Source organism: Lampris incognitus, chromosome 6 (genome assembly GCF_029633865.1).
Source record: "Lampris incognitus isolate fLamInc1 chromosome 6, fLamInc1.hap2, whole genome shotgun sequence".
Classification (NCBI taxonomy): Eukaryota; Metazoa; Chordata; class Actinopteri; order Lampriformes; family Lampridae; genus Lampris; species Lampris incognitus.
The window spans coordinates 61,976,189-61,990,946 of NC_079216.1; the positions used below are offsets into that span (position 1 = coordinate 61,976,189).

The following is a 14,758-nucleotide window of genomic DNA, read 5'->3' on the forward strand; positions in this document are numbered from 1 at the left end:
GGGCTTGACTCGCCGGCGCGAGGGTAGGTGCTGACCACGTGATGCTCCAGTAGGGGGGGCTCTCTTACAGTGGGCTCGCAATATCAAGTGTCACTCAGTTTCAAGACAATATAATAATAATAATAATAATAATAATAACATAATGGCCGCTGATGGTAATAATGGTCGTCATAATAACGTCGATAATCGTTGTCGACGTTGGCGTCATAACCTATGACGTAGGCTGTGTGTATATCTTATAATGCTGTTCACTCTGTACCGGGGAAACGCGACGGGGCTCAGAAGAGGAGAATCTTTTCATTCAGGCGCGAAATAGCCTCACTTCGCAGCCTGCTCTTTCGAAAAAACACAAAATCTGCTGGGAGGGGGGAGGGGGGGCTGGTGGGGGGGTGGGGGGGGCGACCACGCAAGCGGCCCATGTGGAGATCCCTCTGCCAAGCCTTTCGCCTCGCACCCTTTCCCCCAAACGCAGAGGTCCGTCCAGGTTTGCAGACGTCACTGTGTGAGGGACATTGTTATCCCCACCTCTCAGTGGAGCGGCACAAGTTACTATCAGTCGGCCAGGGACGGGACCGTCTCCTCTCCCACCACCACCACCTCCTCCGCCGCCGCCGCCGCCTCCCCCCCCCCACCCCACCCGTCCCCCCCACCCCCCATCTGTCTGCTCGCGTGCGCCGTCTTCTCCTGCATGGTGGATATTTTGCTCAGCTCTTCTTTCTTGGATGATATGGGGGATCATTCCAAAAGTAAGATGCTCTTTTTCGCTTCCTCTGTTTTTCCAACCTTTCGTGTGTCCGATACCGCAACCCGCCGCCGGCCGCGTGTCACGGCGTGTAGTCGCTATACGTGACGCCTCAGATCACACGAGAGGTAGTTCATCGTGCAGCAGCGGCGGCAGCAGCAACAACAACAACAACAACAACAACAAATTGTATGATAATTTGAGGATGTCGTCGTGATCGAGCTCTGCAAGGGTAATTTTGGGGGGGGGAAGCCACGATAAAGACGCGTTGCGGGCTGGATTTAACGAGGATGTCCGGGGATTATAAAGAGAGAGAGAGGGAGAGTGAAGTGTGTGTGTGTGTGTGTGTGTCCGTGTGTGTGTGTGTGTCCGTGTGTGTGTGCAGCGTTGAATTAATACGTGCATTCCACAGAGAAGCCCGGAATCGCGATGTGTGTGGGCTGTGGGAGTCAGATCCACGACCAGTACATACTGAGGGTCTCGCCGGACCTGGAGTGGCACGCCGCGTGTCTCAAGTGCGCCGAGTGCAGCCAGTACCTGGACGAGACCTGCACTTGCTTCGTCCGGGATGGCAAGACCTACTGCAAACGAGACTATGTAAGGTACGAGTTTTAAAACAGCAGCTTCCGTTTTAAACACGGTAGAGAGGTCCGGGGAGGAGAGAGGGGGAGAGGGGCCAAAGTGCACGAGGCCTAATTAATTTTTTTTGGGGGGTTAGTGTTGTGAGTATCAGCGTGCAGCGTTCAGATCGAAGTTGTATTAAATGTGCACAAAAACAGTGCTTGGACGTGTGCTTCTTCTCGTCTGCTGTGCTTGTCTATACTTTAACACCGAGACCAGTGTTATTGTTGTTGCTGCTGCCTCCCCCCTCTCTCCCCCCCCCCCTCTCCCCCCCTCTCATGTCGTTTCCAGGTTATTTGGGATTAAATGTGCAAAATGTGACGGCGGCTTCTGCAGCAGCGACCTGGTGATGAGAGCGCGGGACAACGTGTACCACATGGAGTGCTTCCGGTGCTCGGTGTGCACGCGGCATCTGCTGCCCGGCGACGAGTTCTCTCTGCGGGACGACGAGCTGCTGTGCCGGGCCGACCACGGCCTGCTGGTGGAGCGGGCCTCCGCCGGGAGTCCCCTCAGCCCGGCCGCGAGCGTCCTGCCCAGACCGCTTCACCTCTCAGGTTGCCGCGTTACGCTGAGCTAGATCACACGTTCGACCACCGCGAACAGAGAGCGAACACGATGCTTTATAACGGGGTTATAAACACACTGCTAGTACTGCTTGTATTATTGTTATTATCATTATTATTGTTATTATTATTATTATTGATAACAATTTGCATAGCAGTCACCGTTGCTATTTCTTGCTTTAGCCACATTTTGGATAATAATCAGAAATCAGTTTGCAAACTTAAAATTTTTTTAAAAAAATTGAATTAAAAAAAAAAATTTTTTTCCCCACGTCACATGTTCGAGACCCGTTCGGACAGTTTTTCCTCCCTCCTGTAACGAGGAGGAGTGGGGTGTGTGTGTGTGTGTGTGTGTGTGTGTGTGTGTTTGGGGTTGGGGTTGGCTGGAGCGACAAAGCCGACCATGAAAAGTCCCCCCCCCTCTTCCCCCCCCCCTCTTTCCCAACGCAGAGCCGGTGTCGGTGGTCCGGCACCCTCCCCCGCACCGGGGCCACGTCCACAAGCAGTCGGAGAAGACGACGCGCGTCCGCACCGTGCTGAACGAGAAGCAGCTCCACACCCTGCGGACCTGCTACAACGCCAACCCGCGGCCGGACGCGCTCATGAAGGAGCAGCTGGTGGAGATGACCGGCCTGAGCCCCCGGGTGATCCGGGTCTGGTTCCAGAACAAGCGCTGCAAGGACAAGAAGAAATCCATCCTCATGAAGCAGCTCCAGCAGCAGCAGCACAACGACAAGGCTGTGAGTTCGGCAGCAGCAGCAGCAGCACCGCCCGAACCGGGGCCCTTCCGGGTCACTCGTGACACGCAAGCTGGGGGGGGGGGCGAATGCAAATCCCGTCGTTGTGTCTGGGGTAACAATATGTGTGTGTATATATTGTGTATATATATATTCGTAACATCTTGCATGCAAAATTGGATTTTGGCGCGCGCGTTGCACGCAACGGGAACGTGTAATATCGCGTTATTTGCGCGCAGATTGGCGAGACCGTGCTGTGGGGTGGGGGGGGGTATGGACAAAATCAAATATCACGATGTATTTTGGAACCAATACTTCGATATCGATATTGCGACGGTGTTGTGGGGGGGGGGTTAACTATCGGTGCTTTCATAAAACATTTACACCGTCAGCTCTTTGATACACAGTCCTCGGTGAGGCCCACGTGAGAGTGGGTAACGGCTGATCACAGAACAGCTGGAACAGTCTGGGAAGTGCAGAGAAGTACACCCGCGTCACTGTAATGCGGCCTTCACAACCAGGACGACGTCCGGTCTCATCATCACGATATTGATATGATATCGATACATTGCCCAGCCTATATATATATATATAAATATATATATAATATATATATGTATATAATATATATATCTGTATATATGTGTATATATACATATATACACACATATATATACACACATATATATATATATTATATATATATACACATATATATACATATATACACACACACATATATATATATATATATATATATATAATATATATATATATATAAACTGTGTTTCGTTTGCCCTGCAGAATTTGCAGGGGATGACCGGTACTCCCTTGGTGGCCGGCAGTCCCATTCGTCACGACAACACCGTGCAAGGGAACCCGGTGGAGGTGCAAACTTACCAGCCGCCCTGGAAGGCCCTGAGCGACTTCGCCCTGCAGAGCGACCTGGACCAGCCCGCCTTCCAGCAGCTGGTAAGAGGAGCAGGGGAGGCGAGAGAGAGAGCAAGGGGTGGCCCACACACACACACACACACAGACGCGCGCGCGCACGCGCACGCGCACGCACGCACACACATCGAGGATCCATTAAAATAACAAAACTAACTATAAATTCAGACTTTTGACTCTGAAGTGATGATTTTTTTTCCCCTTCTTTAAATAATCTGATCCCACGTGCAAAGAGGAAGCAGTGAGATGGCGGATTATCGAAAATAGCTGCTAATTTTAAATTCATTTGCTGCATATACAGGCGGTTTGTATTGGGCAGGAGGGGGAGAAGGGGCTGGGGAGGGGGGGGGGTTAACGCAGGTCTTGGCATTGGGAGTGTGGTCTGACCAGGACGTCCCGTGTCCCCCTCCGGCAGGTGTCCTTTTCCGAGTCGGGCTCCATGGGGAACTCTTCGGCCAGCGACGTCACCTCGTTGTCGTCGCAGTTGCCGGACACGCCGAACAGCATGGTGCCCAGTCCCGTCGACACGTGAGGCGGCGCCCCCACCCCCACCCCCCCTCGGGGGCGTACAGCGGACTGCCGCGTGCAGAGAACCATCACGAGGACAACAACAACAACAACAACAACGCCGCAGCGAGCAGGACTACACGTCGGATATACTTATGGATTCCCCCCCCCCGTCCCTCCTCCTCCTCCTCCCCCCCCATCTCTCAAGTCTCCAGTATGTGACTCGAGGCGAGGACGTGGGGTCCTGCACAGCCGCTGCACACCACTTAACACAGACTCCGATGCCGGCGCGAGCCAGGCCGGGCTCACGAGAGGAATATACCGGGGAGCCAAGTCACGCGCGGCGACGGGACGTCCGAACTCTGTTCCTCACGTGCAGCAGCAGCAGCAGGGCATCACACCTTATTTTATTTTATTTTCATATATATATATATATATATATATATATATATATATGACAACTCAGAGTCCAGTCCTTGTAGATGTGCATGATTTGTAAAGATGATTCCGCATATCAATTATTGTAAATTGAGGAGGCGAGATGAGATGCAGATTGTCTGATTCCCCCCTCCCCTCCCCCCCCTCCTCCCCAAGAGAATATAAGTTATTGTTATTTATTATGAAGGCAGACGTAGCTTGAGCTTACCAATAAAAAAACCCTATAGGACTAAATGGTTAGTCTGTTGCATGCAACCCCCCCCCCTTGGTCGCATAAACCCTCACCCACAAAAAAAAGAAATAAAAATAATAATTAGTCGGTAAATAATAATTAATAAACCACTGTTACGGCAAATATAAACGAACGTATACCGCTGTGTTTTAAGTGTTCAGCCACCCGGAAGCGAAATCAGCCACGAGCCCAACACAGTCGAGGCCCCTAAACGCGTATGACCCCATAACAAATCGGATATATAGATATATATATAGAGAGAGATCTATATCTATATATGATAAATAGATTAAGGGAAAAAACTCCCGACGGATCACGTGGAGAGATTTTTGACGTGCTCCACCCTTCTTTGAAGCGCGTGGAGGTCCAGACGGCGGCGGCCGCCTCCCTTATCGGCGCGCGGCATCACATGCAGACCATACGTCGCATGGAAGCGCAGCAACAACAAACCCACCTTCTTCTTCTTCTTCTTCTTCTTCTTCTCCCCTTTTTTTGTTTTTTTTTTTTGCGGAGGGCCGCGAGGGGCACCGCGAGCCTGCAAACCCACTCTGGCGTGTCCGCAGTTTATTTTCATTCCAGTAGGAACAGCAACAGCCGCCGGACACGACGAGCGACTGGGTCAGGCCAGGGCTGACAGACCCCCCCCCCCCAAAACCCTATTGGCCACTCAGGATACATATATATACATATATATATAGAGATAGATATAGAGATATATATATATCTATAGAGAGGGAGAGATATAGAGATATATATAGACATATATAGATACATAGAGAGAGAGAGATAGATATAGATATATGAGAGAGATAGATATAGAGATATATATATATATAGAGAGAGAGATATATATATAGATATATATCTCTATATCTATAGAGATATATATCTATATCTCTCTCTCTCTCTATATATATATATATATTACGGAGGTGGAAAAACCCGGTCCAGAAAGTAAAAACTCTAACCGTGTCTTTACTCCACCCATGTACTAAACCATCAGATTGCGCTGACCAGTTTCCCAAATCAGCTGGTTTAATGCATGGATGGAGTAAAGACACGGTTAGGAGTTTTACTTTCTGGACCGGGTTTTTCAAAGTCCTGTTCTTTTTGACCCACCTCACCCTCCGCTCCCAACAGCCGCGTGATTATTATTATTAGACCGTCACGTGACAACCACGAAATTACAATCGGGTCAATCGGACGAGGCGCGCGTGTGGCTCTCCCTCCCTGTTGTTTCGGGGACGTCCGCCCGCGCGGTTTTGTCTTTACATGCCGATTACCGACCGATGGGGCGAAAACGCGCACCGGAAACCGCACCGATACGCGTCGGTGCCAACAAAAAACGAATCTTCTCAAATGATCAATTTTGATTTTATGTACTCATCCAATCAATCAATCAATCAATCAATAAATCGATCGATAAATCAATCAATCAATCAACGCCCAGTTGAGTCCTCAGCGTGGAGGTGGTGTGGCTGCTTATACGGTCAGGTAGCACAGAACGTGGAATTAAAATAACAAAAAAAAAATCTTCAAAATGTATACTTTACATTAAGCCATAAAAGTAATTAATGAGGTTTATCTGCGTCATAACGGGGATACGGAGCCCACGGCCCTCGCCTCTCGTAAATACAGAATATAAGCGTGTGACGAGTTTCACCGATTTTCGTCTTTCAAGGCCCAGCTGTGACACAAAGGAGAGAGAAAACCCCCCCCCCCACTTTCTGAAAGCTCATGAAAAAGTTGAGGGAATAAACCCGGCAGGTGTGGACTGTACGTTCGGCAGGTGTGGACTGGACGTTCGGCAGGTGTGGACTGCACCGCGGCCCATCGGTCAGGGGCCAGACATCGACTCTTGCGCAGAACAGAAGAGGCCGAAACGGCGACACGTCGTCATTAAGAACTTATTTTATTGTGGCAAAGTTTAAGGTAAACGTCTCACGTACATATATGGGTCTATAAATTATATTAATATGCAAGTGCTCGTAACATAGAAAAGGACTTGGAAACGGGAAACAACAAATAACGAACACAGTCCGTGTGACTTATCAAACCGTACTATTTATATAAACAACTTTCTGCTCAGGTATTTCACATTCTAACTAGTCAGACAGAAAGAAGATACGTCAACACACACACACACACACACAGCGGAATCGTTCTGTATACAACTTTAAGGAACTGGTTTTTTTTTTTTACTTTACTTTTTTTTTTTTTGTGTCATTGCTCGAAAAAGTAGCCGTTTCAATCCACAACCGAAACAGGGACGGAAACATACGCTTAGGTTGGGCAATGAATGGAAGAGTTGTGCGTGCGTTAAAGCTGTATGCAAGACACAGACAACTTTACCTTTATGTGCAAAAATGCCCGCAGGACTTTAAGGACCGGTTTCCGTAAAAACAATTGGCAAATATATCAACACATACAGTAAGGCTTGAGAGCTCGGCAATTTCACACATTTTGGCAAGGCTCAAAGTCTAAAATTTCTAAACCCCCCATGTGCAGACCTCAAGTCACAACCAACAAGGAAAACAGAAAAAGGGAAAAAAAAAATAATCAAAAAACAAAGAGTGCTCCAGAGTGGAGCTTAGTGCGTCTCTCGGTCCCTTGTAGTCTTTATACTGTGCGTGTCCACTGTAAGGACAATGTGCCGCTATTGCTCCTCCTGTTTTTTGAGGAAGAACTGCAGCGCCGAGTCCCACTGGTCTCTTGGGAAGCGGTTCGACAACTCGCAGTAATCCAGCAGCTGGGACACTTTGTCTGTGCGGGAGGGGAAAACAGGATAACACATACACTGTGTGTGTGTGTGTGTATGTGTGTGTGTGTATACATTTGTCACTGCATAAAATTGTCATACTCCATCTGAAGTACAACTGAAGCTGCCTGTCCAAACAAAAACGCAAAAGCGCAGCCCACATTTTTTACGAGCCAATAGAATTTCAAGACGATGTTTGAAAATCCAATGTGATGTTCATTAGCCTGCCGGATATGTGAATCAGAGCAACTTACCTCCGGGTTTCGCTTTATTTTCTGTGTCTTTCTCACACGAGGCAGAGTCCTGAAGGGAATATCGAGAGGGATGGATTAGTGCATCCTGCAGTGTACTACATAGTCGTACTAAATCTGGTGCGTACACGCGTTTGTTCTCATTTCCACCATTGGGGATAACGACAATAAAGCCGCCCTGCAGAAAACAACTACGTGATCAGCATTTTACAACTTCCTACCTACAGCTGAAATTTGCATACGTGACAAGTTTGAGAAAACTAAAAAAAAATTTTCAGCATCAAGAGGACAAGGAGTCTCTCTTGAAATTGTTTTTTTTTTTGCTCTAAGGAATGCATGAGGTTAACCCAACAAGGAGGGCATCAGGGCAAAATGCCATGCATTACTGCTTTGTTTGAAAGAAATGACAATGGCTTGTCTCCCTCCCGCTGAAAGTTAATCTGTGTCCAAACAGCGGTGGCTGCAGAACAGCTAAGGGGCCTGTTGTCTGAGGAAGATGAAGGAGACAAGCTGTTTACTGGAGGCTGAACCAGTGGCAGGTAAATCCACTATGGAGGAAGCCATCTATCTTTGTAAAGACCCAGCTGCTTTATGTTCGCAAAGGGGCACGGCCAACATGTGGATATGGGCCGTGGCAGAGAGCTGAAGATCTGAATTTAGACTGAAGACGTGGACTGAAAAGAAAAGAAACTACATGTTTGCAATTCCGTTCACAGTCAAGGCGGTCCGAGTGCGTGGTGTGTGTGTGTGTGTGTGAGTGTAAATGAAAGCATGTTCCTGGGTTCACCTGAATGAATGTGGCCAGCAGCACACAGCTCATCTCCTGCTGCAGGATGACCTTGTTCTGGGGGTTGTTGTAGCAGGCCGAGATGAGGGAGGGGAAGAGCACTTTGATGAGACGTGGGTGGCTGAAATACTGGAAGGGCAGCTGACACAGTTTCTGCAGAACGCTGGGCTGGCGGCCAGACTGCACTATCACCTGGAAAACACACACACACACACACACACATACACCCAGTCAGTCACTTGGCCAGTCAGTCAGTCAGTCAGCAGCCCTCCTGGTTGTAAATTACTCACGTGCCCCTCCCACATGTAAATCTGCCACAAAAACAACACACAAGCAGCCATTAAGCAGGAGAATTGGAGGGCAAAGCCTCCCACCATACAATTACACGCTATAAAACAAAATGATGGGATGTTTTGTTCTTTCTTCATACCGCAGAGCTGTTGAGAAACAGCGTGGAAGAGAGAAATATGAACGACAGCACGCTGATGTTATCACCGACTACAAACTTCACCTTTTAACTTTTGTCCCAAGCCGTGAGAGGGCCAACTGAGAAGCTAGGGCGGCTTCAGCACAACGTCCCATTTCTGTCCTCCAGCAGTGCAGATGGGGTTGAGAGGGTGCTCACAGTGTGAGGGGCGGTGCAAGAGGGGGCTGGGGATAGGAGGGGGGGGGTGTCGCAGCGGAGGGAAAGGCGGTGGGGGTGAGTAAACCTGCACTATGGCATAACCAGCCACCCCCCACTTTAAGAAATGAGCAATACCATTAATGGAATTCTCACTCCGCTGACATCCTGCTCTCCCACGACCACGGCCCCGTCGTCAATCACACACCATCGCATCCGGGCCACCAATATTAAAACCAAATCACCCCCAGCCTCGTTTGATTAAAAACGGGGAACGGGTCCAAAGGAAGGGGTCCTGGCCTAATGCTCTGGGCATCTCCCCAGAGCCTGGGAAGACCATCAGCACTCCTGTGAGAGCCGGGGGGGTCAGCACAGTAAATCCCGACTGGAAAAACACCCCACTGCTTTACAGGTACAGACACCGGGGGCTGGAGCTCAAGCCCAATGGAAACCAGAAGGCTTAGGCTGGGTTCTCCGGACACAGCCACATAAATTTAGAGGCTTTACAAGATTTTGAAAAATACACTTTGTAACAGTCTTCCACCGCATTCTGCCTTTGATAATGCACTCCCAGGTTTAAAAGCAAGATAAACAAAGTGATAATTCACCCCTTTTATCACTTCAAGGTGACGCTCTTCAAAGCGGGCCTTCTGCAGCAGCACGCAAAGGGGCTGCGAGACCTCTCCGTTCCCCGTTATCCTCCGTTTCAGGGACCCACAAACGAAACCACACGCCACTGAAACAAATGAACACTTACGCAGTTTGATCCCTTAACACCAGGAACATCCGTGTTTACTTCTAATTCACGTCCTTACAGAGGCCGCTGCGGTTCATCTCGGCTGTGGCGATACTTGAATTTGCCGCTCATGTGTGCGTTCACCTGTGCTAAATGGTACCCTTAATAGTCTCGAACTGGGAGAAAATGTGAAATAGATTACAAAGACGAGCCCATACTGCGTGTGCAGAACCCAAAGGCAGGAAAATCCCCCGTTTCTTCAGCGATCCGAGAAATGTTTTACACAAAGGAATGCAAGGGCTAACTGAACAAACCCATCCACCGAGGGGAAAGGAAAAGCATGGAAGGCTCTGGATGTTTTCAAAAAGAAGAGCTGCTTATTTTCAGTTGGTGAAGTTGCAGCATTTTTAGACTATAGTACATCTTAGATCATCATATTTATCTTTTCTATTGCAACACCGCCCAAAGACAAAGTGGTAACCGGCAGTCATAAATTTAGGCGATTGAATTTACAAGATAAAACCACGATTCAGCAGAAAACTCTTGTGGGGGTGGGGGTGGGGGGACTGTTTGTTCTCATGGGTCTTTATGCTGCTGAATATTATAATCCAGAACATTTATGGTTTAGGTACAGTATCGTAATTTAACACGAGAGTAAGTGTTGGGTGCTTGAGCCGGGGCTCTGAGGATATCCAACCCACAAATCAGCCGGCGATCTCATAATCCCGCAGTACGCGCAGCTCCATCTTCAGCTGCCCAAACAAATTGTCCACCCTGAAGTGTCCCGACAAAGAAAGACATAAAACAAAGCCCGGTGGCAGCGAGGGACCGCGGGTTTCAGAGGGAAACCGCATCTGCTGCCAACTTTCCGGGCCTTTTCACAGGCGACGGACGATACAGACGCTCACAAAATGCGGTTTCCAACGGGACAGCGCCGCGGCCTCTTTCCTTACAGCTCAACCGAAGTATCTGCTCAAACATCAGCAACGTAAGAGGATCTCAATCCGCGCGACCCGGTATAACGTCAATCCCGTAAAAAAAAAAAAAAAAAAAAAAACCCCAAAAATAAAAAAACTCAAGGGTTCTGGCTGCTCTGCTTCTTCCTTAACTCTTGAGGCCTGGCTGCACTTTTATGACACTTCCATTACATAACCTCCTCACTGTCCACAGCGACAACAAAGAGTGTGTAAAGTTAATGTTCTGAAACACAAACAAATTCTCGGGGAAAACCCACTTTTGCTGCGGACTCCGAGTTAAACAAGCTTCGGGAATTCACAGGGAGGGGAAAGAAGAAAAAGGGCTTATTTAGATGTTCAAAATAGAATAAGTGGCTGACGCATGAATCTAGATTACACAACGTAGTATTGCAAAAATCACCGCAAATGGGTCCGATTTTGTTTGTTTGTGATCTGAGACGTGGTCAACGCAAAAGAGGGACGGCAATAGAGAGAAAAAAAAAATTACTGGCGAGGCACCTTACGATCTTCACAATAGCTTATTTTCATATTTTACATTTTCTGAATGCCGTGCACGCCGTGGCCCCAGGATAACTACTTTGCCGGTGATGCAGACCTCGACACCGAGACCCCAACTTGACTTTTTAGGCAACTGCCAGTCGCTTTAAAAACTCATAAAAAAGGCTGGTGTTTACACAGTAAAGCCCAATAACTCTTTATTTATCTCGATGAGCTGACACTGTCATTCCATCCTAGATCCTGCTGTAGATAGCCTTGCTCTTAAACTACCCTGACTGTGCTATTATAGACAAACGGAGCCTTCTCACTGAAAGCTTTACGGGGGATAAAGACGTCCCGCGCTTCACTCAAGTCACTTGGACCTGCGCTCACCCTTGAAGGAGAGTGTAAATCATCTACCGGGCTAACAATCAGGCCCTCTCTTGCCATTCTGCAGCGAGTGCGTCTGCCCGTGTCTCTCTGCCTCTGTTTACTCTTGCCGGGTGATATGCCGAGTGCAACCCCCCCCCCCCCCCGCACTGTCTCCCTACGGTCTGGACGAGGCACGCTTACCCCCGGAGGCAGCGAGGGCTTGGCTGTCTTGGCAGTAATAGGCTGTTGAAGGGAACGTTTCATCATCAGGTTAACAGAGATTACAGGCCCGGGGCTCGTCCTAGACCCGCGGGGCAGAGGAAACGCCCTCGTAAGAAACAGGAAAGAGAGTAGTGACCCCGCAGATAAAGCTGGGCTCTGCAGCGTGTGCGTGCACATGTACATATTGCACGTGTTTGTGCAGTTTTTGTAAGTGGGCATATGAGATTCTCAGTGAAGACATAATCCATAAACCGCGTGCTGACTCTCAGAATGAAGGCATTAAGAAACATGGCAGAGTTGGGAGGAACGAAGGAATCGATTCGAGCAGTCAGTCTAAGGAAAATTTAATTATCTCTACCTGAAATAGATCTGCTGGAATACCTGTGTGCGTCTGTGTTTACATGGGGCTGATTCAATGAGCTGGCTTGGACGCGGAGGGCGGAGGGTGACGAGGGTGGCCGACTTTGCGTGTGTGTGGCCATTTTCCCTTTATTAAGAGAGCAAAGCTTCCTTAAGACTACCTTCTTCCAGTCAAACTGCCGGAGCTGCTTCAGAGAGCAAACAGCAGTCAGGTGAGTTAAAATGTCAACAGTTCACCATTACATTTTCGTCAACTCACAGAATCTACTGATCAACACTGTGAGTGATTCACAGATGAATCACCGCGTGTTAGATCAGGGAGACAAGGGAGATTACCGGTACATATTTCTCCAGGAGGACAGGAAGTACAGTTCCCTTCGGCAACAAAGCGGGGTTTCGTTTGCCTCGCTTTTTGTTTTTTTTTTCCCATTTCTTATTTTTTTGGAACCGTCTCCAGGGGCCGACCCAACGGCGGAACATATGGCTACGTGGCTCAACGGCTCCCGCGAGCGAGCAAGAGCCACACTTGAAAAACACACAAGGCTACATATGTCACTCTCCCAATTGCTTTTTGTATGACAAGGTAAATTATTCATGCCCCCCCTGAACAGAGGGAATACATCACTACGTGTAGTGCCGCTTCAAAGTTCTGCTTTTTATGAGAGGTCTCATTACTACAGCACGCATATAAACAAAAGCTGGTGCGCCGACAGTGAATCAGCATTCTCGGCGACCGCACAGGCCCCGGGTCGGCCTGCTTTTGTGCTCTGCCAGTGCTTACATTAGCCTGAGAAAAGCTCAAGCTGCTCTAAATATTCCCCTCAGCGCCATCCATCTTGGTGCGGAACTGCATGGACACATTCCAGGAGCTGGACCACTGGCAAGGATCAACTGTATGTGTAGAGTTTGTGTGGGATCCTGTTTCCTGACTAATCCATACGCTATAATACAATTCTTTTTACTAACCTGAGAGTAGTGCTGGAGGACTTTTTTTTTTTAATTGTTTCACAAAACCTTCCCATAGGCTCTGCACGGGACACGAATGAAAGACAGATCTTTGCGTTGGGCCATTTCAAATTAGCAAATGGCGCTTGGTTTGAACAAAGCCAGCCACGGTTGAGCATGGCTGTGTTAACTTTGCTGTGAGCGCACAAAGCCGAATCATCTGTCACCCCTTAATTCAATCATCAGTCCTCATTTAATTATCCAATAAAATATGCAAATCGGGTCCACAATGGCCAACAAATGCTAATTCTGTACATCAGAATAATTAAATTGGATAAGAGCAGCGGAGGTGACCTGAACTGCCATAAAGCGGAGGTGGATCTTTTAATTAACGCTAAAATATCTGGCAAATTAGAATCAGTAATCAGCCTATAAATTGCTGCAATGGGGGGGTTGACTGCAGCTGCGAGGACATGACTGACGTATGCGAGCCGAGGGTTGAGACTGAGGCTCTGGCTGCTGTCTGTGTGGGTCAGGCATGACTTAACCAAAGCCTAGCCAACTGTAGCACTGCTAATCAGGGGCCCGGTAGACAGACCATGCATGACAGCAAATTACACAGCAGCCAAGTCTGCTCCATCACATCCTGCTCAGCGCCACAGAGCCCCCTTAGCAGTCGGGAGTGCCAGTGCCCGCACACGGCCTTACCACTCCACCAGCGGGGAATAATGAGTCGACACTGCTTTGAGGGACAATAGACGACACTCAGACCAAAGGCGGAGAGGTGCCAAGGCATGAATCTTTAAACAGGTGCCTTTGTTACCATTGTAGTCGCGACAAAAAACGACGCCCTTTTTTCTGACAAATGATACATGAGCAGGACAACAGTAGGGAGAACATGCAGAAAAGTGGGGTTTCATAACTTTTTACAAATGAGACAGGAAGTTTCGAAACATATCAATCAACCAAGTTGCATTTTGTATATCTGAATATATATCTGAAAGGAAACAGCAGGAAATCCTCAGAGCAAGTGGGATCAAGACAAAAAAGAAAAAGAGAAGACAAAATGGACATTTTCGGTTCACTTGGCAGCCGGTGCCAGGTCAGGCAGGCTTACCTGGTTGTCAGGGTGGTTGACGGTGAAGTAGCCCACACAGATAATGACTTCGTGCAGGAGCTCCTCGGAGGAATGCTGGGAGCAGTACCACAGCAGGGAGCTGACAATGTGGCGGAAAGCTAGAGACAAGCCTTCAGCTCCCAGGACGGACTGGAAGACAACAAAAGATACAACCCTTCAGCATGTGGGTTGTACTGCAGGTCTATGATTAAAAAAAAAACAAACAAAACAAAACAAAAAACCTAAAAATATTAAAACTGTATTCATCAAAATAAAATACATTGCATATAAACATGGGTATCATGTGAGCGCAAAACAACAGCAACGTAAAAAAAAAGTCGGATTT

At 48.3% G+C, this 14,758-nt stretch overlaps 2 protein-coding genes across 2 annotated transcripts in view; one reads left to right on the forward strand and one right to left on the reverse strand.

The window, feature by feature from the left end:
• Positions 1-665: 665 nt before the first annotated feature.
• On the forward strand, positions 666-4,143 carry isl2a (ISL LIM homeobox 2a). The gene is made up of 6 exons (XM_056282265.1): positions 666-746; positions 1,155-1,344; positions 1,655-1,917; positions 2,377-2,666; positions 3,468-3,635; positions 4,027-4,143. The coding sequence occupies exons 1-6, from the start codon at positions 689-691 to the stop codon at positions 4,141-4,143; spliced, it is 1,086 nt and encodes a 361-aa protein (XP_056138240.1). The 5' UTR covers positions 666-688.
• A 2,545-nt stretch (positions 4,144-6,688) lies between these two features.
• Positions 6,689-14,758, reverse strand: part of scaper (S-phase cyclin A-associated protein in the ER) — a 67,520-nt gene continuing 59,450 nt past the window's right edge. Inside the window, exons 28-31 of the mRNA XM_056281619.1 lie at positions 14,413-14,562; positions 8,585-8,776; positions 7,801-7,849; positions 6,689-7,551 (exon numbers count right to left, since the gene is read on the reverse strand). Coding sequence (XP_056137594.1) covers positions 7,445-7,551; positions 7,801-7,849; positions 8,585-8,776; positions 14,413-14,562 — 498 coding nt within the window. The 3' untranslated portion in view covers positions 6,689-7,444. The remainder of the gene's footprint in view (positions 7,552-7,800; positions 7,850-8,584; positions 8,777-14,412; positions 14,563-14,758) is intronic.